This window comes from Manacus candei, unplaced genomic scaffold (assembly GCF_025592945.1).
Source record: "Manacus candei isolate 608988 ecotype Guabito, Panama unplaced genomic scaffold, ASM2559294v1 h1tg000003l, whole genome shotgun sequence".
Taxonomy (NCBI): Eukaryota; Metazoa; Chordata; class Aves; order Passeriformes; family Pipridae; genus Manacus; species Manacus candei.
In genome coordinates, this window is record NW_026138051.1 from 18861855 (window position 1) to 18888673 (window position 26819).

Here is a 26819-nt window from a genome sequence, read left to right on the forward strand (position 1 = left end):
TATGGTATATTGGCATATATCCCAACCTTTTCCAGCTCAGGGCTGTTCTATAAACAACAAGTCGTGTCGCAAAATGGTTTGAAGCCATTATCAAAGTTATAAATCCTCATGTTTCAGAGCATACTGCAACCCCTAAGTGACACAGGTCAGAAGGGAACTTCTGTGGCCATCTGTTTCAGAAGTGATCCTGTAGCAGATTTTATGGACCTCTCAGAATTGTCTGACATTGATCCTCACTGGGCGCTGACCTTAGACCAGCCAGGTTTAATCCAAGAGGGTCTGATCTCTGCTCAAATAGATATATTCCTGCTAACCTTCTTTTGTGTGCTGGCATATAGGTCTTTGTAGTTAACCTGCAAGTTTCTGTAGTTCTTACAGAGTAAACAAACAAAGCTGTATATCCTTTGTGCCTGTGGTTTGGCTGTGAGTTTAAATCTTATTATGTGGCTGTATAAATCCAAGGATACACAGCTCCTCTAGTAATTTGTGTGTGAGAAAGAACAAGACTGTTAACATTTTAAGATTTGTTCCTGAATGTTACAATTTCCATCATTTTTTTGTTTTGTTTGCTGTTTAAAGACCAACCTTTCAAGTCTGTAATTTCCTCACCGGTTCTGAATAAAAGAATTGAGTTGGGAGAATAAAAGACATAATCTGTTCCTGCTTTGATGCTGTTACAGAGCTGCCTCTTCAGGGAGCACCACCAGCTTAAAGCTTTTCCCTTTGAAAACATGACTCACCAAGACACAACCTTCAGGATTTTACAAAGGCCCCATAGCAGGGCTGTTTGCATTTTGGAGTCAATGGGCTTTATGCAATTTTCTCCTCTTTCCCTCCCTGCTTGCATACATGCTGGGCAGGACTAAACAAGGTTGCTTTGGGGAAGGGCTTGTCCTGATTACTGGGAGCTTGGCTACGAGAAGTAGTGCCCTTCTACCAGGGCAAAACCAACACAGTAGCACAGCAAAACTAGAAAGGGTGTGAGTGGCCCAGGAGCAGAATCCAGTTGCTTGATTTACACCTGAGTAATTACACTGACTGCAGTGCAGCTGCTGCTGATTCACACTGAGGAAAGAATCAGGCCAAGCAGGAAGCTCAGCTGAAGCCAAAGAGAGCTATTGCATAAGGAATTTTACAGGATGCCATTTGTGTCTCATGTTTGAAAAAGGGAGACAGAAGGAAAGTGCTTCAGGCCACCCTCTGGCTTCAAACCGCATGCATATGCTAATTTGGAGCATCAGAAGTTTATAAATGTGGAAGGTGCTTTTGAGGATGAGTTCTGATGTGCACTCCTAGCACAAATGGAACATGACAGAGAAGAATCTACGGGATGTTAAAGCCCCAGCTTGCTCCTTTGTCATTTCCCTGCCAATAATTTATGTATTGAAGAGTAAGTTGACTCCTTTTTATCAGATAGAAGCCTCCTACTAACCATCTTGCTTTTCTCAGTAGACCTTTCACAAACTTCTGATTAGTAATCTACAGATCTGGAGGACTACAGATTATAAATCTTGCCTGTAGCTTTTTCAGATAACCCTATTCTTGGTTTTCCATTTTGTTTAAAAATCATGTTTTCACTATGTCTAACATGGTTGAAGGAGGCCTAGTGTCAGTATGGAACATGAACAGCTTTGGCAACTGAGCAGCTACAAAAGGGACAGAAAGTGGGGAATTTCTACCCAGTGCCCAAACAATCTCCTTAATCAAAGAGGATGAGCAGGACATTCATTCTCCAAACAAATTAATAAGCTTTCCAGGTGAATTTTCCAAACTGGACTGCTTGAAAAGCAGCTATTTTCTTTGATCTGTAATTTTGATTTGTACAGTTTTTACCCTGCATACTACAGTTCCCACAAGCATGTTACAAATTCTCTGTTCCAAGTTACTGTACCTTGACATAGGCAACAATTTTAAGGGAGATAGTTGCAAGATAGAGGGAGTTCATTGCAAAATCCATGAGATTCCACCAGTCATGTACATACTCATTGAATCCACCATCCCACATCTCCTTGATTTCTCCCCAGATAAAACCTGTAGAAAGAAAGGCAGAGAATTCATTGTCATGAGGAGGCATTATTTCCCATTAAAGCACTGTGCATATCTGATGTACTGCCAGACAACTGGAAACTAACAGCTTGGAAAAAATGTCTCATCCATTCTGCCTTCTACAAAGTATAGTGCTGCTGATTATGAGACATTTTACAAGTCTGTGGGGAATGTAGTCTAAAGAAAGATGAAGAAGACATTGGTTTCCTACCCAGAGCTCCAGATACACACACGAGGAGACTGCTTGAAATATGTTTATTATAACCAGTATGAGTGGATTGGCTCAGCTGAAATTTGTTCTGTGTGAATAAACTATTTTAGCAACTGTATGAGATGTTGTTTCTAATAGATTTTCTGCTCTCACAGACACTCTAAGCAATTCATTCCCCTCTTAGACACTTTTTCCTGACTTTCTCTAGCAACACTAGTACCAGCTTCTACATGCCAGTACAGTTCCTCCCTGACCTGGAAATATCACACCAAAGAAGGAAGATGTGAATTCATTCTCTCTGCTCAGTCACTGTATTTATGCATCTTGCTGAACAAAAAAGCCCACAGGGATTATTTGTGAGAAAAGGTAAGACTCAGCATGAAAAAGGGCACTGCAGCCTGGCACTGCCTCCCTTGGCAGTGACTCATCTCATGTCAGATATGGCCAGGGGTCCTGTGAGGTGAGTATTTGTTCCCAAGGATACAGCCAGAGCCCATCATCTCAACTCTGAAATGCCTGCTGGTAACAATTTTTGGCACTTGCTCACTGTACCTCCTTGCAGCTGGAGGAGTGAGGGGCAGTTTCTGAAGTTCTGCTAAACTCACCTGGCATACAGTTATGATTTTAAGTAACTTGTATGTCCTTTACTGTAGATCTGTTTAAGTATTTTTGAAAGCCTAAGTCCCATTAAAAAGTAAATGGCAGCTAGGCTCCTTCAACCTCTACATGCTTCTGAGAATGTCTTTAGAGCCCCAGGTATTTTTGAATTACCCAGTTTCCAATATTATCCTTGAATGAAGACCTGAAACATGTGTGAAAAGACAAAAAAACCCGAAAACAAAACAAAAAACCAACAACCAACCAAACATAAAATCCCCCCCCCCCCAAAAAATACACCTCCAGGTTATTACTAATATAGTTTCTCAAACTGCTGCCCCTACCTAACCACAAGATACTGCAGTGGTCACTGATATGCTACTTGCAACTCAACTTTAAGGAGCTGAAAGTTCAATTTAAGAGCAAGTAAAATTGAAATGAGCTGCTGCACACCCCCAAATATCAATCTGAGCTGTTCAGCTGCCAGCCAGCAGGTCAGCAGTCAGACAAGCATAATGTCAAGGCCAGTAAGGTAATCTTATTACAGCTGCCTCCATGTCTTTGTATGAACACAAAACAATAAAATAAAATAAATCAGTGAAAAGGATCCTGTTGAAGAACTCATACACTGTATTTATAGTGAGTTATCATTGCTGGTTACTATAGTTACAGCAATGCTGTGTGTGTCTGTTCTCTCTCCTTTTATAGTGGAAAATATTTCGTAAATAATAACTTTTAATCTGGTGAAACTGTTCTAATTTCTCCATTTAATAAACAGTCCTACAATATCTGTATTTATCAGAAACAAAGGAACTCAAGAAGAGGAGGCAGGTGTAAGATGTGCTTTTTTTTAATGGATTATCCTTCTTTCATCTGCAAATCAATTTTGTTGACATGCCTGCCATTTCCCTCAATTTTAAGCACAAATTTAAGGTGATCACCTAAGCTCAGGGAAGACATTTAACTTCCTCAGCTTATTCTGAAGTTTCTACCAACGTCTGCATTCAAATGCCATCAATCAGTTTGATCAGACAGTGAGGCTGAGGGTAGAGTGTGAAAGGAGTACAGTGCCCTGGGTCACCACCCCAAGTGATTTGGGAACATCCTACTTTCCTTCCTTGTTTTGCATCAGGTCTGGCACAGGGAACAGCTGAGGCTGTTCAGCACAGAACCAGGAGGAACACAGAAACAAGGAGCTGTGTCCTGGTGCTACCAGGAGAGGGGAGCCAGCAGGTTTGGGAGTGGCTGGAGGGGAGCTATATAGGTGTGGAAACCAATGCCCAGTGGCTGTCCATGTCACTGAATGTCCGTGGAGACTTGAGGCTCTGGCAGCTCCCAGGAGCCATGGTAGGTCCTGCAGTGGGAACTCCAGCCCTGGGCAGGTCTGGCAGTAACACCCCAGCTCACAGTGGTGCCACATGCTTATGGCACAGCAAGGGGGATGGGCACCGAATCAGAGGAGAGAAACACAGGTTTCCACTTGCTGTTGTGTTAGAACTCAGTTTGGAAGGGCAAATAGTCTCATCAAAAATATATCAAACTATGCTTGTCTGCTCTTCTCCCATCTCATCTCATCATCTCATCTCACTCACCTCATCTCACCCTACCTCACCTGTACATCCTGCCCTCAGGACACAGACACTTCCCAGCTGTGGTTGCCCAAGCCAGACTGGAATAAGAGCCTCATGTTTAACCTTCTTATAATCAGGGCTCTCTCCTTCTCCTGCTTATATTAGAGTATTTGATGCTGATTTGGTCAGTGATTATCAGCACAGAGAGAGATTTATCTTCCCTTTTCGCCTTCCTGTAGGTTATTTAGGAGTCTGGCAGCCCAGGAATAAACTGATAGGCTGGTACCTGCACACTGTCTGTGACAGGGAGCAGGCAGGGAGCAGGCAGGAGCAGAGACAGGCTCTGGGCACTGCCTGCTGCTGTGTACCAGCCAGCAGACCTGAACCAGCAGGAGAGGTGACACTGTGTGTGACCCAGAAGCTAATTCCTAACCCTCTCCTTGCACAGAGCATGGGGGAAGCAGGGAGAGAGCTGCATCTGCCACGGTTTATTCAGGGTCATGTCTAAAGGAAAGTCAGATGGCAACAGAACAGCAGAAGAGCCCTAGGCCAGCAGGATCTGTTGTTCCAGAAGGAGCCCAGCTGTTCTGCACGGTTTCTGGAGCTGGCTGCCAAATCTCTTCACATGCTGATGATGCTGAGATCAGGAATGAGTCCCCACACAGTTGCCACGGGTGCCAGTCAGGCAACTGTGGCTCAGCTTTGCTGTGTTTTGGATTTACCTAGAACCCAGGGCAGGATCATCCACTCCACGATGGTGGGAGGTGGCCCCTGCATGTGAAGGTCGGTCCTGACGATGTGCTGCGACGCCAGCAGGAGCATGAAGAGGAAGGTCAGGTAAGAGCCGGTGTGGCAGATAAACTTTATAAATGGCTTTTTAATGAACAGTCCCAGCCTGCTCTTCGGTGCAATCAGGTACGCCACGGACAGCACGGGAAAGAGCAGTCCAATGGTGACACAGGTCAACAGTTTTACTGCCCAGTGTTTCCTCCTCCATCCTGGGAAACCATCGTACCAAAGTGTTGCTAGTAGCTGCTGGCAGTTTGGCTGAGCAACAAACTGAGGAGGAAAAAAGAGAGAAAGACTATTACTGATTGGTGCTTCATGTGCACTCCCCCTCACATATGTGTTAGAGCCCACACAAAGCCTCATTATACGTTCAGGGCCAGCTATGGGGTGGAAAAGCGTATTTTGGAGACAGAAGGGAGAAAGGAGGCAGATTTCACTCTTATTTTTCTATATAAGATTTAAGATTTCTTCTCGCAGAAGAAGTATTATTTTTCTATTTGAAGCATCCTTATGTAGATCAGCCACTCACCACACAAAAACCTCGTGCAAAAGTGACACCATGAAAATTTACTACAAGCTCTTTCTCTCCCCATGTGTTCGAGCACGTTTCTTTTCAGAACGTTTCTGGTTTCGACTGCCTCAAACAAAGCACTGTCAGCATCTTCAAGAAGTGACTAAAAGATGAGGCAGGAGGGAAAAGGTGTAAACCTCTGAGGGTGTGTGTGTGTGAGAGAGAGAATGCCTTCAGAATTGAGGGGGGTGCTGCACGTGGCTCTGTGCAAGGAGGCCACAATAAGTGTGTGTGGGCTGGGCATGAGGCAGCGATGTGAGGTGTAGCCAGGTGACATCTGCTGGGAAGCAGGACAGCACATTTGTAATCAAGCCTCGCTATTCAGGAAGAGAGCAGCTGTAAAATGTAGGAGATTAAGTGGAGGCCAAAAGAAATCTTTGATCACAGCACCAGAAGTGACATTTGGGAGTTTACTTTCACTCTCTAAAAAATAGCATTGTGATGGTGATTTACTGCATCTCAGTGAGTCCACACCAGACATGCTCAGGTTGCACCGACTTCAGACTGTTCTGATCCCCAACAGCCTCTGGGATTTCAAACTCAAGCCACAATATTTCTGCCCTATGCCAGAAGGCTTTATGTTCCTGACTATACCTGGACAGCCCCGTGGTTTTCAAAGCTTTTCAGACCCAATATTGGGAAGACTTTCAAGTGCAGTTCTTGGAGCAGTCTATATGAGCAGAACACTGTCAGAAACATGTTCAAAATGATTAAACCAAGGTCAAGCAAAAGGAAAAATTAGTTGCTCAGTGTGATGAAGTCATTCACTTCTGTAAGTATTTTTAGATTTTGTTAATATATTTTATATATTATAACAAGATGTTTGTATTAGAAACAGACCACTTTTGGACTGGGCAGTTCAAATACACAGAATGACCCAAATTAGCATTGAAAATAAGATCTCCAAGAGGACTATATGGCATTTATGAAGCTGGATACAACAATAAACTTCTGATGACTTCTGCATCTAGCATACAAGTATGACACTCTGTCCCAGAGGGCTTTGGGAAAGAATATCAGAAGAGGGTGTGATTTGGAATCAACCTGCACATGTATGCAGCAGAAAGTGGGCAATAGCTGACAGGGTCTTCAGAAAAAGCCAAGACCTTGTAATGATCAGAAAAATGTCATTGTAGCATTTCCACACTTGGGGACAGTGATTATAAAATCACAGAATCACAGAATGGTTTGGGTTGGAAGGGATCCTAAAGCTCATCCAGTGCCACCCCCTGCCATGGACAGGGACACCTTCCACCAGCCCAGGCTGCTCCAAGCCCCGTCCAACCTGGCCTTGGACACTTCCAGGGATGGGGCAGCCACAGCTTCTCTGGGCAGGTTAAAGAAACAGTTCTACAGAAACTAAAAAACATCAAGCCTCGATGGCTGTTTGGTTGGGTTTTAATCTCTGATTTCATAAGGGTCAGTGCTTTATGTTTAAAATCTAGAAGAAACAGAAGGTTACACTGCTCTATCTTCTCATTTAAGATCCCAAACAGGAGCTGTTACTGCATGTGTTCTGCACTGATTTACAACTCCTGCTTCTCTGACATGAGGCACAACTCTTTTTTCTTTTTCTTTTTTTTTTTTTTCCAGGAAGAAAATGTTATAAACACATTTTCTCTTTATCACATATGATAGAAAGCTCTAAGGGGAGAACAAAACTGTTTTTCCCTTGAGTCAAAGTCAAAGTCATTTGAGAAATCAAATGACTATATGTTCCTCTGGTTGCTGTGCAACTTGCAAGCATCTTAAAAGTGCCTCTTCTCTGCCTAATGGCTCATTTCTAAATTCTGCTTTCTCAGTTGTATCTGATGTTAGTTCTTCAAATGGAGAGAAATTCACACATCATGAAAGAGCAGCTTTAAAGAGCAGATTGGCAAAAGGGAATGGAAATGGAAAAAGCCATCAAGTTTTCCGATCAAGCCAGTCCCAACCTCACTGAAAATGGCCCATGGGAAATTTAAGCATACCACAGAAAGAGGCTCTCCCTAATGTCCCAAACCATCAGATGCTGTCTTTATTAAAGACAAGGCCAAGCACTTACCACTATAAGTTTTATTAATTTGCATTAGTCCAACTTACTAACTACAGATTTAAAATCAGTAAATATTGCTGCTTAAATCTCCAGCAGTGCAGCTGGATGGAAAAAACAAAAATTTCCAGTTTGCAGAATCACTGGAATTATGAATTATAATGAAGAAGTCAACTAAACCATTGGTGTGCTGGCTAAAGAATTGATTGCTTTTTGGTAACTTTCCTTTCCTTGTTACTTAGACTAAACCATCAAATTCATTTACTAAACTAAACCACTGAATGTTCAACTTATTAAAGGTTGTCTAGGATTCATAGCACTAAATCAATGCACATAAAATACATGAAAAAGCTTAGTTACAGCCCTTCTAAGCTTGAAGTAGCCTGAAATCCTAATAATATTGTGGAACTTTTGTTATCATCCATCATTTCAAATTTCTTCATAAAGTTAAGGAAATTTCTTCAGTGCCAATAGCAGAACTGAGGTTTGGAAAAGCAAGTTGACGTCTTCAACACTAGACCAAGGCCTTTCCTAAGTCAAAGTTTAGTATGAGCCTATAAGTATGGGCCCAAATATGTTTTCTCACCTTTTTGCAAAGCCTTTCATGTGCCATAGACAGAAATAGTGCATGTGCATATCACAGCCTTTTATCATTTCACATGAATGTATTGTGTGTGACAGGATTTGGTATCAGTTAAAGTGTCTGCACAATGAAAAGCAGAGATGCTGATCATTTAAAAATCTGCTTATTGTCCAGTTTTGTAGATGGTCCAGAATGAGAGGCAAATGTACTGCACCAGGAGCTCTGTTTGTTTAAGAGAATATGTGACTACAAACCACTATTTCTCCAATGCTTAACAAGCACAGTATTGAGCATTTTTTCCAGGGATTGCTGCATTATAGGAGCCTCCAATCTCTATTAAAACGGCAGCACAAGACACCATCCCACGAACATGACAGAGAATGTGCTGACAGCTGAATTAATGAAAAGAGATGCCTCCAAAAGGTGGCATTTATGCTCAATTCAGCTAACGTAGGAACTAAACACTTGGTGCTGTCCTTGTTTGTGCTGTGGCAAGAGTTAATTTTCTTCACAATAGCTGGTGTGGGGCTGTATTTTGGATTTGTGCTGGAAACAGGGTGGGGATGTTTTTGGTCCTGCTGAGCAGCACCTGCATGGAGCCAAGGCCTTTTCTGCCTCTCCTACAGCCCCACCAGCGAGTTGTCTTGGGGGTGCCCAAGGAGGGGGGACACAGCCAAGGCAGCTGACTCCAACTGAACCCAGGGACAGCCCAGACTATATGGCTTCATGCTGAGCATAGAAAACTGGGGGGAAAGGAGGAAGGGGGGAGATGTTTGGAGTGATGGCATTTGTCTTCCCAAATCACCGTTCTGTGTTCCAGAGCCCTGGGGATGGCTGAGCACCCGCCTGCCACGGGAAGTGGTGAATGAATTCCTTGTTTTGCTTTGCTTTCATGCTTGGCTTTGGCTTCATCTATTAACCTGTCCTTATCTGAACCAATGGGTTTTATCACTTTTCTGACTCTATCCCTCATCCCACTGTGGGGCAGAGAGCGGCTGCGTGGGGCTGAGTTGCCAGCTGGGATGGAATCACGATGGATGCTCTGAAGCCCACGGTATTGCTGGCACAACATTGTCCAGGGTGCTTCCCACTTGTAGACAAGCCTGCAGATGCATTTCTAGAGGAGGTAATCCCAAAAGCTATCTCCTTCTCCGTGACCTGTCCAGCAGAACCCATCCCTAGCTGAAGATACAGTTTGCTGAGTAACTGGGAGACAAGATGCAACTCCGAGTCCTCCTTGTGAGTACAGCACCCCTGTGTCACCTGGGAGCAAGGTGCTCTGTCTCCTGGCCTCTGAAAAGGGGGATGAGTATCTTTGCCTTTCCAAGAAGTGAGATCAGCAACTCCAGTCATAGCTGTGAAGCACTCTGAGGGTAGAGACTATTGTAGTACAAAGTCTTTTATGTTCTCTCTTTCTTCCTGTCTTGCCAGGGTCTTTGGCTTGCAGCTGGATCATGCTATTAGAGAACTTAATCTTCAGTGTTCATCATACTCATTGCCACCTAATCCTATACCAAGGAGAAAATTCGTAAGGGAAAAAAGCAGCTGCTGGATGGAGTGTCTTTTTCTTAATAACTAATCTTTACTGATATTTTTAAGTCACCTAAATTCTTATTGGGAATTAAATGCTTTCTGCATGCTCTGCCATTAATATAAATATCAAACACAGAAATTATGTTCCACCCCCCTCCCCTTATCTATGGGGAAATCCCTGATCTCTCATAGTCATAAGTAATTTAGGATCAGACACAGATGGGCTGAGATATGAATGCCTCAGGGAGCAACTGAAATAGCTCCCTGATAGACATCACAGGGGCTGAGCACAGTATCTCTCTGCCTTTATTCTGATTATCCTGACGGCTGCCAACAGCCTTTTCTGTTTGGAGTTTGTTGGAGTTCTTGTCTGTACTCTTGCTGTGGATGGTGAGAGTGAACGCTGTTCACAGACGAATAATCACTAATTTGTAACTGCTGAGCCCTGTGCTAATAAGCAGGACAGAGTTTTTCTATCAGTCAGCTACACCAGCTCCCAGGGAGGTTCCCACTGAGAGCCAAACACGGCATGGGAGCCATGGAATTAACTTCAGTTCCCATCTCACACTCGTTTGAGTAGGTCAGGTTCACTGTACCCCAGAGCATCTCAAACACAGCAGCTGAGTGCCTGCAAGGTTACTGGCTCTGGGGGTATTATTATATGCTATTGCCTTCTACAATTAAAGCTATTTTGGCTTTGGAAAGGCAGATTTTCACACGAACTGAGGTAGATTTTGCAGCCTGTGTGACAGTCAGGCAACTGCAGTGTCTGATGTAGTAGCATAGGTATGTATTTTAGTTAGATCTGCAATGAAGGCAGATTTCCCATGACCCCAAGACTCTCATGAAAAGGATAAATGCCGTTGCCATTCTCCACTCAACTGGAAGTCCTGTCCCATCCCACAGAGGTGCTGCCCTGCACCTTCCCCTCTGGCAGATGGAAGGGAGATGTCTCTAAAGACACACATCTCCCCCTGTGCTGGGGAACACAGTGTGGCCAGGCAGGGTGGGAGCAGCAAGTCTGTGCCCCTCATCTCCATCCCACATCAGTGGCAGGGGTGACCCACTCAGACACTGCACCTGGGCTGTCCACCCCACACACCCCAACACAGCTGGGGAGCCTTTGCACTTGAATTTTCAGATTTAATTGCCTAGAATTTCTTTCCTCCCATGTAGATACTGAAAAGTCCTACACTGTCAGTCCTATCACAGACTTGGGTTTGTCAATCAATGCCACATCTTAATGTCTTAACTCAAAAGCTTAATACACACTGTCCAACAGCCCAAGCAGCCTGTAACACTTGGTACAATGGATCACACCACTCAATGAAGTGATCATCTTTACTCTGACTTCAGCAAGCTGAAATGTTATGCAAAGAACTGGACTTTCAAATTCCAGCTTCTTCCTGAACTCCCAAATCCTTGGGATGCTCCTGCTAAGAACCAAGTAGCACAAAACACTTCCAGGGCCAGACAAACCCTTCTGCCTCCATTTGTACCAAGGAAAAGATCTAGTGAGGAAGAATGGAAATGCAGTGGTTTGATTGCTCTTAAAGGAAATTCCAGTGGGCAATACTCAAAGAGCCCCATTTCTAAATTATCTCAAGACAGAAGAGAGAATCTCTGTGTGGCCTATTTTGATGCCTGCTGCAGAGAGCCAGTGAGCCCTGTGAGACCAGATATTCCAGATAAGAAATACCAGCCTCCTCAGGTTTGCAGTGTTGCAAATGGTGAGATGAATAAGAAAATCCTCTTTTGTAGCATATTTCTTTTTAAAGTTCAACCTTGTTAATGACTGCAAAGTTATTTACATTCTGCTGCTGAAGTGGGAGCTGCAGAGGGTAAACACCTAATGGTTGTTCATCATGTTAATTAAGTACTTTCTGCAACAGGAATAAAAAAAAAGGAAGAAATAAGACAAAGTAGTTGGAGGGGAGGCTGTATAACTTGGGACTACAACTCAACATTCCTTATCAGATACTTCCAAGGGATAATCTTTTTTTTTCAGAATGAATATTGTATCAAAAACACAGCTGCTATTCACACACCTGTTAGCACCAGCAGTGAAGCACTGATGCAAATCCAAATGGCAGCATTCCTGCCACTAAGGAGATCACATAGCTGAGCTGGACTGAGTCCTTCAAGAAAAGCTGGTGCTGCCCAAATTGCTCAAACCCTCAGCTGGCGAATAAAACAAACTCCAGATGAACATGATCCTCCACAGATGAGCATATGGCCTCAAATCAGAGAGAACTTTGTCTAATCTGTTCTTAAAATATTTTAAATTATGATGCCATATGAATCTTAACTAAAGGTCTTCATACCACATCTCTCTGATGATAGCACACATGAACTCAGCTCAAGCAGTAGCAATTGCAAATTCAGCAGTGATGTGAATGCTGGCAAAAGGAAAGGCTGAATAACCTCTCAAAGCCTGCCACAGTTTCATCAAAATTCACAGTTTTAACACATTCATGTTGGATTCGCTTAAATTATTTAAATAAAAGAAGTCCCACATATCTTAGGACAAAGGCAGATGCTTGCAAATCCTGGATGCCTACCCATGGAAGAAGCAATTATAAAATCTTTAAGCTTGTAATTAAATTCATGTCTACTCAGAGTGCTTAAAGGTGTGTTTGGCTGTAGGTTTGTATTTATGGCCGGCGTCAGTGGGATTTAAGAGCATTAAGTTCAGCAGTGAATAAAGTGGAGGTGCTGAACGGTGCTCCTGCAGCAAACACCCCACCAGAACAGGGCTCCTCTGGGTCAGACCCTGAGCAAGAGCCCAGCATTGATAAATGAATTCCTGAGGGATGTATTCCAGCAAGCATCCCAGGATATGGTTCTGTTAAAGATCAATAGATCTAGGCTGGGTTCCCAGAGTGCTGCAGTACAAGCAAGCACTGAATACAAGCAATACACTTCAGAGAGAGTCAGTTCATCCCCAACACACACCTGGGTTCCAAGAGGTCATATTGGACACATCCTCAGAAGCACTGGAAAAACACTCAGGCTAAAAACCATTTAGAGACAAATCTTTTAGTGTTTCCTAAGTCCTCTTGCAGGCAGCACTTCAGCAGTTACAGATCCTGGAAATGAATACTGGGAGCTCTCAGGGGCTTTAGCTGAAGTGGGGAAGGTATTGACTTTTAAATAAAAAGCTGGGTTTATTCTCCCTAGTGGATTTCTAACATTTACATTAAGTAAGTGATAAGTAAAGCAAACATGAAAACTTTAAAAGTCATTCACAAGTATTTTTAAACACACACCTACTTTACCCAATTACTGTTAATAAAAAGTTCTAAAATTATTTTCCCTTTGCTTCCTCTCTGACCTGACACACATCTACGCTGAAACTAATTTTCAAGTTTTTTTTTCTTTCTTCTTTTTACCTTTTCTTGAATGAGTAAGTTTGCTCCAATATCCATGAATGAACAAGTTAGCACAGTATAAACACTTCTCACATTCTTGGGAACCTCTAAAGGTTACCTCTGCTCCTGAGTAGTATCACTGCTGAGGGGTGAGGATGTTTACTCAGCCAGCTGGGGTTTGTAAAGAACAAGAACAAAAATTGCAGTCACAACTTTTAAATGTCAGTCTGCACAAGATCTCAGTTTGGGAGGGTGTTATGATTAGCCCATCTCACTTCTCCTGCAGCAAAGACTTATGAGGTAACTGTTCTCAGTCACCTCGTCTGGATAATGATGGATCTGATGTACACACAGGAGGTGCAAGGGTGTGGAATCTCAGTTCTTTTCTGTAGAGGGTTTCATAACTCACTTCTCTAAGCCACAGAAGTGAAGTTGAAATTTCAGGTAAATACCAGTGACCACTTCTGTATCTCAATGAAAGAATCCATAGCAATGGTTTTTCTACAGAGTTTATTATTTCAGGGTGTCATTCAAAGGGAAGTATGAAATAACATGATAGACTCTTCCCCAGTGATATAAAGCTGACTCCAAACACACTCCAGACCTTCAGATGTGGGAAGACTGAACACTTGGCTGATATCATACAGAAGGTGTCACTTCTCTCCAGTTTTTGTTGTCTGTAGAAAGCCCATCAGTCATGTCCTGTACTTTGGCTTTGGCTTCCCAAGCCTCTTCTCTTGCTGGCAAGAAGACTGATGGGGAACTTGAAGTTAAGGGAACTGACAAACTCACTCATCCTTGAGTGTTTTTAAAACAGTGCAACCTGTTTAGCTTTCAACATACTTCCTGTCTTTGTCCAGGAGATCATTAAGTCAGAGGCACAAGGCACCAAAAATGACTGAAAGAATGATCCTGGCATTTACTGCCTGCTATACATCACACTAACACAAGCAGAGTCCTTGTCCTTGACCAAGGTTTTTTCTTCAGATTTGCACATGATAAGATTAGTCAGAGATGATTTTGCTGTCAAAAGAGAGTGTTCTGCAGTTCTGCTCTGTGACAGCTGTGATATGTGGCTAACCTTCATCAAGTTAGAACATTTTGGTGTTACGTGAATAATATACCAAATAATACTGTTTCCTCAAATAAACATTCAAGTCAAACTGGTGAACCACCAGTTCTCTGAATATTATTTATTCTTCCAAGTTTGGAGAGAAGTTCTACTTCAATGACTCTTGTCCTAATTTTTGTAACAGCTGCAGAGGTTAAAATTTCCATGATAATTTCCAAAACTGAACAAACAGATCTGGCAACTGCACGAGCCCATAGAGTAGGGTCTCTGAGATATGCCCCACCAGCAGTCAGCAGGAATGACTGTTTTAAGGGTGCAAATACAGACAAATCTCCCCACCTGCCACGCCGAAGTCCTGCCTCTGAGACTGCTGAGAACAGCTCTGTTAGCACCACGTGCATGAAAGCCTGCTGGGATTGAGCTTGAGAAAAAACAGCTTCATTTAGCACAGGCCATTGTCCACACACCAGGTGGGAACTTTGCTGCATACAACAACGATGGATTGTTGTATGGAATGGGTGGTGGGGAAAAATGAAAGGTCACATTTGCACATTGAGTGCTTTTGAAATCCCTAAACTTACACTCAGGTCTGTGTGTAGAACAGACCTGGACATGGTGTAACCACATCATCCTCACCATCGAACACCCCAAGGGATGTGGATGTTCCAGATTCACTGGAAATGAAAAAAAAGCTTCCACAAGGAGCAGCTCTGCTTCCCCCGTTTAGTCCTCATGAAGATCTTGTCCCAACCTGGTACGATTTCCTTCCAGAAATCCAAAAGTAAAAGCCTGTTTATGCTGTGCATGCTCAAGGAAGGCTTTTCATTTTGCCTTTAAAGAGCACAATGCAAATATTCAGCCCTGTATCGTTATTCCTCCAGGCAGTATAGCAAGAAAATAGACAAACCCACAGGAGAATAACTTAGCTATGCCTACAAGCAAAGAAAGATCCGTGGCCATCCATCAGGATACCTGAATGGCTTTCAAAATGGGTAAAAAGGTGCAGGACACGAGCTTTGATTTTCACAGATCTCGCGTTTCATTTTGCATGCGTCTCTGATATTTTTATAAGCTCTTTTTATGCACTAACTGAAGCGCCCTCAGAAATTTTCCAGGTTTCTGCATGCTCCCTGGAGAGTGATGCTGTGCTTCTGACTGCAGCCACACAGCTGACAAGAGTCAAGACACAGTGGAAAAATATGCGGCCCAGCAGGAATGATTATTCATTTACTCCAGTACTGTATCTCAAGAGGTACTTGTCTATGTAAATGTCCTGGGGGAAAAAAAAAAAAAAAAGGACTAAAACTGTTGAAGCTTCATCCTGAAGAGAAAACAGCAAAGAGCAATGCTTTTGAATTGGGAAAGCAAACAAATCTATTCCTCTCCTTTCCTGCCATCGATTAGAGCACAGTGATGAGGAGAGACTACAGTTAAGATTTCTGAGAGGAAATTTGTGCACTCCTTTGATCTAATTCCATGAAAGTGCTAAGCAATATAGTCACAGGCAAAAGAATTTTTTTTCTGAGTGTCTTGTATTGTGTGTATTTTTTACAGACACATAAACTAAACCTGCAGAGCTATTTGCCAGTACCAGCAGCAGAAAAATCCATTAAAAACCCACTACTGTGATGTTTCACTTGGTTTTGAAGATGTGAATGACCTGTGACAGAGAACAGGAATAAGCTGAATGTATATTGCTATTCTTGTGGCACAGCAGAATGTTAAATACAAAGAGAAATCTGCCCTTCTAGACCTCATTCACTGCTACACTATGGTTGTTCTACATTATTGGCAATGTAAAAAACAAAACTTAAAGGACATAAAAATTCTATTTGCATGCTGCCTATGCTCTGATTCTCTAATACAATACACACTGTATAGACAACTGTGTTTTACTTGACTGGTAAGATCCTAAGAGATGACTTTTCCCCATCTTTTCTTAGAAATGCAAACAAATTAACAAATGCAGAGCTAATTTGGTGCCAGAAGAGCATAGTGAAGACTGCTCCTCAACAGCTGAACTGTGTCTTTTTGTACTAAATTCTCAGCATCTTTCTCCTTCCAAAATTAGTCATGAATAAAAGAATCTGAGAAGTAATAATACAAAGACAAATGCTATATATTACAGAGCATTCATGAAAAACCTGCTGGTCTCTTAGACCAGAATTACTGTGATCCTTCAAAAATGATTTCTTTAACAGTGGACTGAGAAAACTGACATGTCTGTGCTGGATGTAATCAGTCATGTTTCTCAGTGTACTAGTGCTGTCGTCATTTTTTCTAATATTTTGTGACTATCAAGCAAACAGGGATCACAACTATTAAGTCCTTCCTATCTTCTGGAGAAACGATCAGGGCTCTTTTGCAAGTTGAACCTGAGGACACAACCATTCCACACTTGAAATGAGAAGTGAGAAGGAGCTTCTGAACATTGCACAGCATGTTTCTATCATTTACTGCCATAAAATATACTACAAAGTTACCTTAGGGCACATTTTAATCTTTCCCGTATAACTGAGTTTTTTCCATCTGCCTAAACAGTAATTTACCCTTTAGGATTTACGGGCATATTAAAATCAAACATGAAAAGCAAGAAATTTATTCTCCATTGTTTTGACCCTCCTGCAAAGGAAAAAGGTCTTCTTCATAATAAGCGACACACTTGTCAGTTTGTAGAATATTAAACAGGTTTAATGGTTGGGAATAATCAAAACTTCTACATCCCAGGGTGTTTTGGTGAAAAAAAAAATAGAATAAGAGATTTTTCTATCATTTTGAAAACAAACCTGTATCTGTGTCACGAGGCAGAAATGTACTGGCAGTGGGACGTACCTGGGGATACAGGCTGAGCTGGAGCCCTCGGGATGAGGATGTTCTCTTTCTGAAGGAAGAACACAACTGAAGTGGTTCCCTTTGCTAATCCTTGCTCACATTGCTCCCTGTGAAGACTGAGGCACTCAGGCCAGGTTAAAAGATAAACTCGTGTGCCCCATGAGTGTGTTTACAGGACTCCAGAGAACAGGGGTGTGTGTCTGTGGCAGGGCTGGTTGCTAATTGCTTGCTAAAACTTAAAGAGCAAGATCAGGTTTTTCTCTAGTAGCTAAGTGCCAAAAGGTGCTGCTAATTCAGCAAATGCCTCAGCAAGATAAATGTCTAATCTCCAACAGGATTTAGGTACTTAACCAGATTATACTCTGTTAAAAAATTTACTGTCTATTCATCTGCACAGTTAGCACTTATTTAGCTTTAAAAGCCTTCCTCCAAGGGCACAGTTTGGAGCAAGAGCACACAGAATAATTCATAGAACCACAGACTCGTTAAGGTTGGAGAAGACCTCTGAGATCATTGAGACCAGCAATTAACCCAGGACCATCATGCTCGCTGTATGTTCACTGCTGGGGTCACCAACCTGCACTAGAAATTTGAATGCTGTTACTTTTCTGTACCTGGAACAAACCAGCACCTTCTCTTCAGTCTGGGAGTGCAATGGGGGCTGGGGGGAAAGGCATGGTGGGTTCACTTTAAATGCCTCGGAGAGAAGAACACTGAATAATGTGTCTGGTGGAGATTCTTGAATTCCCAGATCACTTACACTGGTGCAAAGTGATTTACACACAGTCCTGCTCCTCCATCAAAAGGCAATGATCTGTTTACCCATTTCCTCTTAACGACTTCTTTGAAAATAGTCTTGAACTTGAACTTGTCTGCCCAAGTAGGCTGAAATGGAATAATTTTATATTTTGGGGGGAAATTTGAGGTTTACTTCACTCAAAAAGCAAAACGCTGCAGGAAATTTGTCTACCAATTATTCTAAAAACAATGTGAAATTATGCTGAATAGAAAGAACAAACACCTGCAACAACAATTGACACTCCAGAAAATAACCAAAGTCAGTTTTGGATTCTTGTCTTAGACAACTAGAGATTTGACTTTTATTTTTGTCAACGTTAAGATATAAAAGGCTTCTCCATCCAATCCAATCCCATTTAATGTTAAGACAAAAAGCTTCAGCTGAACAAGACGATCTGCTTTTAAAAGTCTGCTGTTTCTCTCTGCAGAACTCTCTTTCACGGAACCAAACTCGCTTCTATTTTCCTTCCTGTCCCCACAAAAATTCTCTCAGTCTGATGCTCTTCAATCATGATTAAAAAACATTTCTCAGCATCTCCCTGGCAAATGTTCCTACTCATTTTTTCAGAATCTGGCAGGATGTTTGTATCTTGCTTGAGGTTTTGTATTGCACTAATTATCATGATAAGATGGCCTAATTAACATGATAAGAAAACCACAACCATCCTGCAGGATGCATCAGGTTTTTGTGAACAACTAGGTAGGGTGATGGGGTTCAGTATTTGGTTTCCCAACCTCATTCATTCTGCCCCAGCCCACCAGTATTCTACCTGGAAACAGCACAGACTTTAGCTGACAACACAGAGCATATTTGCTATAATTTATAGGCTGGAACTGTCATGAGTGTGTCACAAAACATGGAATTTGTCCATATGCTTGGAATTAAGTCAAATATGTCTAAAAAAAAAAACGATAAAAACTGTCAAGCAAGATTAAAAATTTGTTACTCTAAAATAAAAAATCTTCAGGACTGTTCAGGGCCACATTTCAAATACAGTGAAGTCCTTCAGACTTGCACTTGCTGAATGTGAATATGAGATAAGGGTGGCCACAGGCTTACAATTGGATGCCAGCAGTGACCTGACATCAGGATCAGCAGAGATCTACACACAGCAGTGCCAGGGGTAGCCTGGCTGCTGAGGGGTGCACATGAGAGCAGCATCTGTGGCTGTCAGGGCAATGAAAAAGCAGAAGTGGTCTTTCTGGCCCTTCTTAGACTCAGTGAACACTGACCCTATTACCTGTATTACCCTCTTCCAGATTAATGTTTCGCTACTTTTTCGTGTCCCTAAAGCACTTATGGTGTTCCCTAACACTGTCACAGCCCTGGTAAAAAGCACAACCTGACACGACACCAGCGAGCCTTGCTGACACTTGGCTGGACTAGCCCAGTAAGGGCAGTAAGTGGCCAAGTACTGAACCCCAGAAGCTTGAGGTTCTGGCTCCAGCTCATTGCAGCAAAGGGACTGGCACTCAGGAAGCACAACAGACAAAGGGATGAAAGAAAATCTACATCTTTCACTTCTTGACTATTGTCCTTTGGATGACACGAGCAGCCATTCAGGGAGCAGGAATGTTATCATATCAGGTTGGGTCAGTGCATAAAATGAAGTGTTGAATTTGGGGAAGGCAGTGAAAAGAGGAATGTAGCAGGTTCTTCTGCCACCCACATCACCCTCCAAGACACAGAGGAATGTGAGGGACATTGCAATTCAGTTCCTCAACCAAACAGCTCAATTCCTCCTTCAGATAACCTGGAATATCACTGGCCAACAGTCATATATCATCTACTAAATTCTGTCTGGGTTTGGAAAGAGAAAGAAAATCCATAGCCAACTAATGAAACTGTGGTCAGCATTCTTCTGGAGTTCATGGCCTTTATTGAATCAACTCATAAATCTCTGGATTTGCAGGGCTTCTGAAAGGCTCTGTGTCCTTTAGTTGAAGTATGGCTTTCCTCTCTGGAACTACAGGAAGGAGTTTGAATTTCTGGGAATTGCTTCTCAGTTCCTAAGACACAGATGGATCAAGGACCAAGAATCAACTTGAGGTGTCACAAGTGTGGAGAAGTATTTGCATGATGTGATCCTCTTCTGAGCATCACACAAGCATTTTCACCCAATAAAACTGCTGGTAACAATGGAGACCTGAGACAGTAGCAGTGCTGCAGACCTCTCCTGCTCTCTTTAGCTGCTCTCTTTTCTCTGACCCTTATGAATTAATGTTGAATGGGTGCTTAGAGGTGTTTGGTGGCTGCAGGAAGTGAATTGTGTATTATACTATTTCCTGCAGTCAATGAGGAATCCAAGGAGTCAACCTTTATGAGCTAGGCAACCCCTTCTAGCTTTGGGTTCCTGCACAAAAGCAGCAACTGGGAAAAGCTTTTAGAGACAGATCTGGAAATGTCTGAAGGCTGTTCTTTGCAGGGGGATGGGTTACAATGAAATGGGATTCAAGTAGCTTTGAAACAGAAATTATTGGTACTGTAGAAGCTGTAGCCCACTGCAGCAAATCCGAGTCCTGTTGCCCTCAACTGTCACCAAATCCACCTTGTCACCAAGGTGCACTGAGCCTGCTGGTTTGTGATCAACCCAGGTGCACAGGGTTCTCTGCTCCATGCAATATCACACCTGAGAGCCAGAAACACTGAATAAACCCACAGTGAGTAATGAATTGTTTTACCCAATACCTTCACGGCTCTTACCTCTTTCTGGTGGTACTTTATTGCTACCTTTAGCTTTGCCAAATCATGACATTTTTGGGGGTCCAGCTCTTCACTTTGATCATCTCTGTGATTGAGAATGATCTCCAGTTCTCGGGAGCTCCGTGCTTGATCCAAAAGGTCCTTGGCAAAACGCTTGCATTGCTGTGAAAGTTCTTCATATTCAGCCTTGAATTCATTTTCCACTTTGCTCAACTCCTTCAGCTCCCAGCCCAGTCGGAAGGCTGTCAAAATGGGATCCTCACTTGATAAGGCAATCAATGAAGGGCTGGCTAAGGCTTTGTAGATGTTCAGCCTTGACCTGGAATGCCTCAGGCTGTCCACCTCCGAACTGGAGACACATTCCACACAGTTGCATCTGATCTGGTGTGGGCGTGGAATCGTGACCCGTCTTTGGACAAGCAGCTTGATGATTTCATAGTTGTTGGTGTGAGCTGCCAGCATGATCGGTGTGATGTCTGGAGTGAACTCTGAAAACTGGGTGTCCATCATCAAGGTTGGAACCTGTATGAAGGGATAAACCATAAAGGGATGAAGTCATATCTCACGTGGAACAGCAGAAATCAGATGTCCCTCTTTCATACTTTTGAAGTGATGTCATAACAAAACATTTTTTATAACACACTCTGCTCTTTAAATCCTGCTATAGCCATGGACACACACACACCCCCCTATTCTGGCAAAACCATCTTCCCCCAGATCATGCCAGTCTGCCCTAATCAGGAACCTGTGACCATTCAGCTTCCAGTCTGAAAAGTCAGTCCCATCCCCATCCAAATGCTTTACATGTAAACCTCATCTGAAATGGGTATTGGTTCATACACCAAAAGAAAAAAAAACAAACAAAAGGATGAAAGAAAGGAAGACAAAAGGCACAGGTAATTGCACAAAAAGAAAATCTAGAAAAGAGTAAGCACTGAATAGCCTTCCATAGCTATCACTATTTGCACAATATATTCTGCATTGGCAGGCCAAGAACCTGCTACCTTCTTGTAGCAGGTCCTGCAAAAACCAAACACTGGTCTGCAGGTGGGCAAAGCTCTTCTTCTCTTTTCCCTACTGTTTTCATTTGAAAATACTTTTCAGCGTAAGGATACATCGCATAACTGCCCTCAGAATAGATTCATTGGGTTTTTTTTTGAAATGGACTTGAAAAAAGTTAAATGTAAAATTAATGAGCCATAGTCCACTAGAAATAAGCCACTCCAGGCTGTGCATTCCAGCTACTATTGCACCTCCCAAAAGATGAGCTTAATGCACACCCTGTTGTGTCTTATTACTGTATGCAGAGAGCTAAATTAGATGGAAATGCTCTTACATCCCAAGCACACAGTGTTTCCATTTGCAGCACAGGCAGCTCTCTTTGTTGTGTGTTAATCACCACTCAAACACACTCTCTGTGCCCACCACTCCTGCCCTGGCACTTGGCATCCTGCTGCTGGAGGGAGCAATGCTGCTTTTGGTGAACAGTAGGTCTGGTTCCCCTTGCAAATGTCAAAGGTGCTTGAGACAACTGCTGTCAAAGAGCCCTAACGACAGGGAATATTAGTCTATATAAATTCTAAAGTACAGATGTGATGAAGTATCATGAGGTAAGTGATTAAAAATCCTTCCATAGGCTGATTATGAGACAATGAATCTCCAGCCATGGAATGTCAGTTCCCTGGGACTGAAGGGCCTCTACAGCACAAAAGAGCCAAAGTTCATCAATAAACCTCTACAGATGCAACAGTGGGACAGAGCCTGTTCACAACACACAACACGATCCCAAATGTGATCAACACATCAAGGTGTAGGGCTAGTGACTGAAGCAGGGCTCACTGGGGGGCTAGAGGGATTTTGGGGAATAAATTTGCTCCCCTAAATGTGGCACGTGAGGAGTTAAATCCCTGGCAGCCTACAGACACACAGGCTGGTCCCTACAGAGGCAGGAGGGAGAGGATAAATAGGGCTCATGGGGAAGCAGAGAAAACAGTAGTGAGGATTTGCTGTGGGTCATAGAGGGCTTGGTGTCTCTTAGCAAGGTTGGATAAACGTATTTTAAGATATCTAGTAACAAATGGCTGAAAGTAGCTCTTTTTGTAAGGTCTTTGACTCTCTTCCTTTTCCTTTGTTTAGCTCCTTTAGGTAGCTTGTTAACTGTCAAGAGAAAGGTGCAGGGTTTTTTTCTCTTTCCTAGAAGCTTTTTTTTTAAGTCCTGATGCTTGAATATAACTGCATTTACCTTTCTTCCCCTCCTTTTTCAGCCAGTGACTGGTTGCTGTATTCAGAGCCTCTGCCTCAAAGGAAGAACGCTCTTCCCCTCTATCACTCCTATTACTGTCAAATTTAATCTTGTTTTTCTATATCGAAGTTATTGTACCCAGGGCTGTGAAAAGGATTTTCAGCTTTCCACAGATGAGTTATTCATGTTGCTTGGAATATGAAACGGGCACTTGAGGAGAAGGTAGTAATGTTACAGGTGGGGATAGTTCTACTCCTGTCTGTTCCAGAGGTTTTCTAAATCTGGATCTAGGGCACTCAAAGTTACTGATGCAATGTTTGGGATCAAACCAAGTGACCTCTCCTCCTTTATTCTGGCACATACCAGCCCTCACCCTCAAAATGGTGCAGTGCTTCATGAGGCTCTAGCAGCCTCATGGTAAAGGCATGTGCTCCTGGGCAGCTTACAGCACTTTCAGTTGAGGGATGAGGAGGGAAATGGTGGTGCAGAGACACAGAGGCTCCCTGGGATCTGGGAGCAGATCAGTGTAAGGTCTCAGATCACCAGAGCTGAAGCTTATTTCTGAGCAGCAAAGCAAACCAGCGACACACAAAACAGGACCAGTGTGACTGGTGGCTGCCGTGGCCTCTTTACTGTGTCTGGCTGACCCAAAGGCTGTGCATTGGCCAAAAAATTGTGGTAAGTATTTTTGCTGTCTTCTTGCAGCATTTTGATAACCTGCATCATAAACTGTCTTGTTTTAAAGCTCTGGCTGTGCAAAGCTAGCCTGTGCTCAAAGGCTCTATTCTACCACTGGAGTGACAGCAGAGATTACAACAACACACTGTCATCACTGATGTTCCTCCAGTGCTTCTCTGCCCGGTTGAGATCATGTTTAGATCAGCTTCTTCTATGTCTTGGGTTAACTTAAAGTGATGGAAGCAAGAAGAGGAATAATTTATTCTACCCCAAGGGCTCTGCTAAGCTCTTCCAAGGTTATTTTCATTAAGTGACCTGAATAACGAAATTCTTTTCCATTAACCTCATCACTTGACATAAACTGTTAAGCTGAGTCCTTCAGAATCTTATTGCCACTACTGGCATAGGAGAAGAGTCTTGTCTGTATTTCATCTTGGTAATGTTCACTTGAGAAATTAACACTACCATTAACAACAAGTGACTGAATACTTCCTAGATTTAATCCTCATAAAAGTAGGCTGTTTACAACTCTACCACTGCTTCTCTGAATGAGGCTGCAGCGAGTGAAAAATCCCCTGTATTTAAAAAAGGAGGGTGAAGAAACAAGTTTAATTCATTAAAAGAGAAGAAAATGAAGGAGTAGCTCACAGAAAAGCACTGTTCAGCATAGCTAAGCTCTCCTCTGAACGGAAAAACAAGTTTTCCAGCAAATAGTGCAATGCTGGAAGGGAGGTCTGGATAGGAAGAGCAGCAATCTCTGCTGATGTTAGTCATGAGTACAGGGTAAGAGGAACAAAACTACAGAGAGAAAAAGGAAAAAAGCTGGCTCTGAAGGTATGATGGCCTTGCTGTAGGACTTTCAGGAGTTTTACTTTGAGCTTAATCTAGTCTGGTATCTTCCCTGGAGCAGGTCCTCTGGTTTAGTGTGTGTAAAAGCAACACAGCTCAAGTGTTCCAAGACTGCTCAGCAATGTGAACAAAGGTGCAATAAATGTGAAAGCTAAGGAGATTCACCTCAAAAACGTTGTCCTTAACCAAACTGATAGACTAATGTGAATACACCTTTTGCCTTTTATAGACCATGGAAGCTAAAATAGTGGTTCAAACACCAGAAGACTTCAAAGCACTCTACAGTGTTTCCATAGCATCTGTCATCTATTGATGCATATATAAAGGGACAACTAGATGAAAAAAGCTGTTCTGCAGCAAGGGACTCGGCAGCCAAATTCAGAATCTTGAACTCTGAGGAGAGTCTGGCTCTTTTTAATGACTATTTGGGGTCATTTTTCTGTGTCTGCATCTTACACTTTTCTTCCCCCCCCACAGGGACTGTGCCCCTGACTATGGTCTGGTGACCCTGACAGGCACTGGTCTTCCTTCATGTTCAGCAATTACAGGTGCTCTTCAGCTGCAGTCTCCCCACATAACCCCTCAGCAATGACTGATGTCATTGCTGGCTCTGCCAGTGAACAAAGTGAAACAAAATGTGAACATCACAGCTGAGTTCCCAGTTACTGAAGGCTTCAGGACCTCAACTGTAGATCTGAAGCAACAAAGAATATCTAAAAAAAAAAGCAAAGCCTAACCACAAAATCCTTTACTTAGTTTCGTTAATCACTAATTGTAAACTTCTTGGGTCGGATTAAACAGATAAACATGTCACTTCTTGGCATCCTGTTCTGGCATTGAGAATGCCACCACTTTTGTCTGGAAATAACTGATCTAATAATACTGTTGCCTATTACAGGTGGAATTGCCTCATTTTCAAGCCAGCTTCATTTCATAAACTATCAGCTCACCTGGACCAGTGTAATAAATACCCATGATAAAATGTAGATTTTCTTTATTTTCAGCTTGGATACCTTTTGATTCAACTGTGTGTTACAGAAGATTTTTTAATTGCCAAAACAAACTCATGCAAGCTTAGCTGGAAAACTACAAATATAACACTTATAGAAATGGAAGCTTGGGCAACTTATTGATCAAGGATTTCCTATTTCTAGTTTCTTTTCTGTGTGCAGCTGTATGAGGGAAGTGCATGTGCCATCCACAAGTGCAGTGATAGGCACAACCAGTTTTTGTCATTCTAAAAAGATTTTGTACATCAATTTAGGCTTGATGGTCAGAAGGGGCTTTAGCAGTGACAGTGGTTTTGTTCAGAATCACAGTCCTGTGGTACCACTGGCTGCAGCTCTGTAGAGCAAGACAGACAGAGGCAGTGTGCCAGCAAAAGGGTCTTGAAAAATATGTCTTTTGACTGGCATGGTCAGTTGAATCCTGCTCCTTGCCTGAACCCATGAACAAATTCTTTCATTGACAGAATCCTAAAGGCATTACTTTCCTTATCCGAATGGTTTGGGTTGGGAGAGACCTTAAAGCTCATCCCATCCCACCCCCTGCCATGGGCAGGGACACCTTCCACTAGCCCAGGTTGCTCCAACCTGGCCTTGGACACTCCCAGGGATGGGGCAGCCACAGCTTCTCTGGGCAGCCTGTGTCAGGGCCTCACCTCCCTTGTAGCAAAGAATTTCTTCCTAAATATCTAATCTGAACCTTCTCTCCTTCAGTTTAAGGCCTTTCCCCATTGCCCTTATGAAAAGTCCCTCTCTAGCTTTCTTGTAAGCTCCCTTTAGGTACTGGAAGGAACCTTATAATGGGTCTCTGGGAAAATGTTACATGCTCGTACAAATGTAAGCATTCAGTTTAGGTGACACAGTGGTGCATGTTTCAGTAACTGAGTATCTTAATCAAAAATGCCTTGAGAGATGCCTTGTATCAGAGAGATGACAGTATCTATATTAGTGTAGGGAGGCTGGCTTTTTCTCTAGCACAGTTCATGGAATGATGTAATTTGGTAAATGAAATATAATGAACAACACAAACAGATATTTAAAAAAGTACAGTACTTAAGGGCTTTTGTGTTGGTTATGAACAAGCTTTGCAACTTTGGCATAAGGCACACGTTGTAGATGTACTTATGAGCAAGCTCTGCTATTATTGAAGTATTCCACTGACTTCAATACAGCTGTCACAAAATATCCATCTGAAGAAAAGGCTCTTTCTGGTCTAAAATCTCCTCAGTGATTTCCATGCCTGTAAAGCCTAATAAAGTTTCTGCCCCTCAGATTAATACTGCAAAACAGAGAAAATTAGTACTTTTTAGTGCCTCGTAGCAAGCCAAATGCTGAT

The 26819-nt window shown here is 42.6% G+C and overlaps 1 protein-coding gene across 3 annotated transcripts in view; it reads right to left on the reverse strand.

Moving 5' to 3' along the window:
• The window catches only part of TRPC5 (transient receptor potential cation channel subfamily C member 5), a 101384-nt gene that overhangs the window by 33267 nt on the left and 41298 nt on the right, over window positions 1-26819 (reverse strand). For all 3 annotated transcript variants that reach the window (XM_051790515.1, XM_051790511.1, XM_051790525.1), the window contains 3 exons: window positions 20711-21232; window positions 5148-5484; window positions 1892-2031 (listed from right to left, as the gene is read on the reverse strand). In XM_051790515.1, coding sequence (XP_051646475.1) covers window positions 1892-2031; window positions 5148-5484; window positions 20711-21232 — 999 coding nt within the window. The remainder of the gene's footprint in view (window positions 1-1891; window positions 2032-5147; window positions 5485-20710; window positions 21233-26819) is intronic.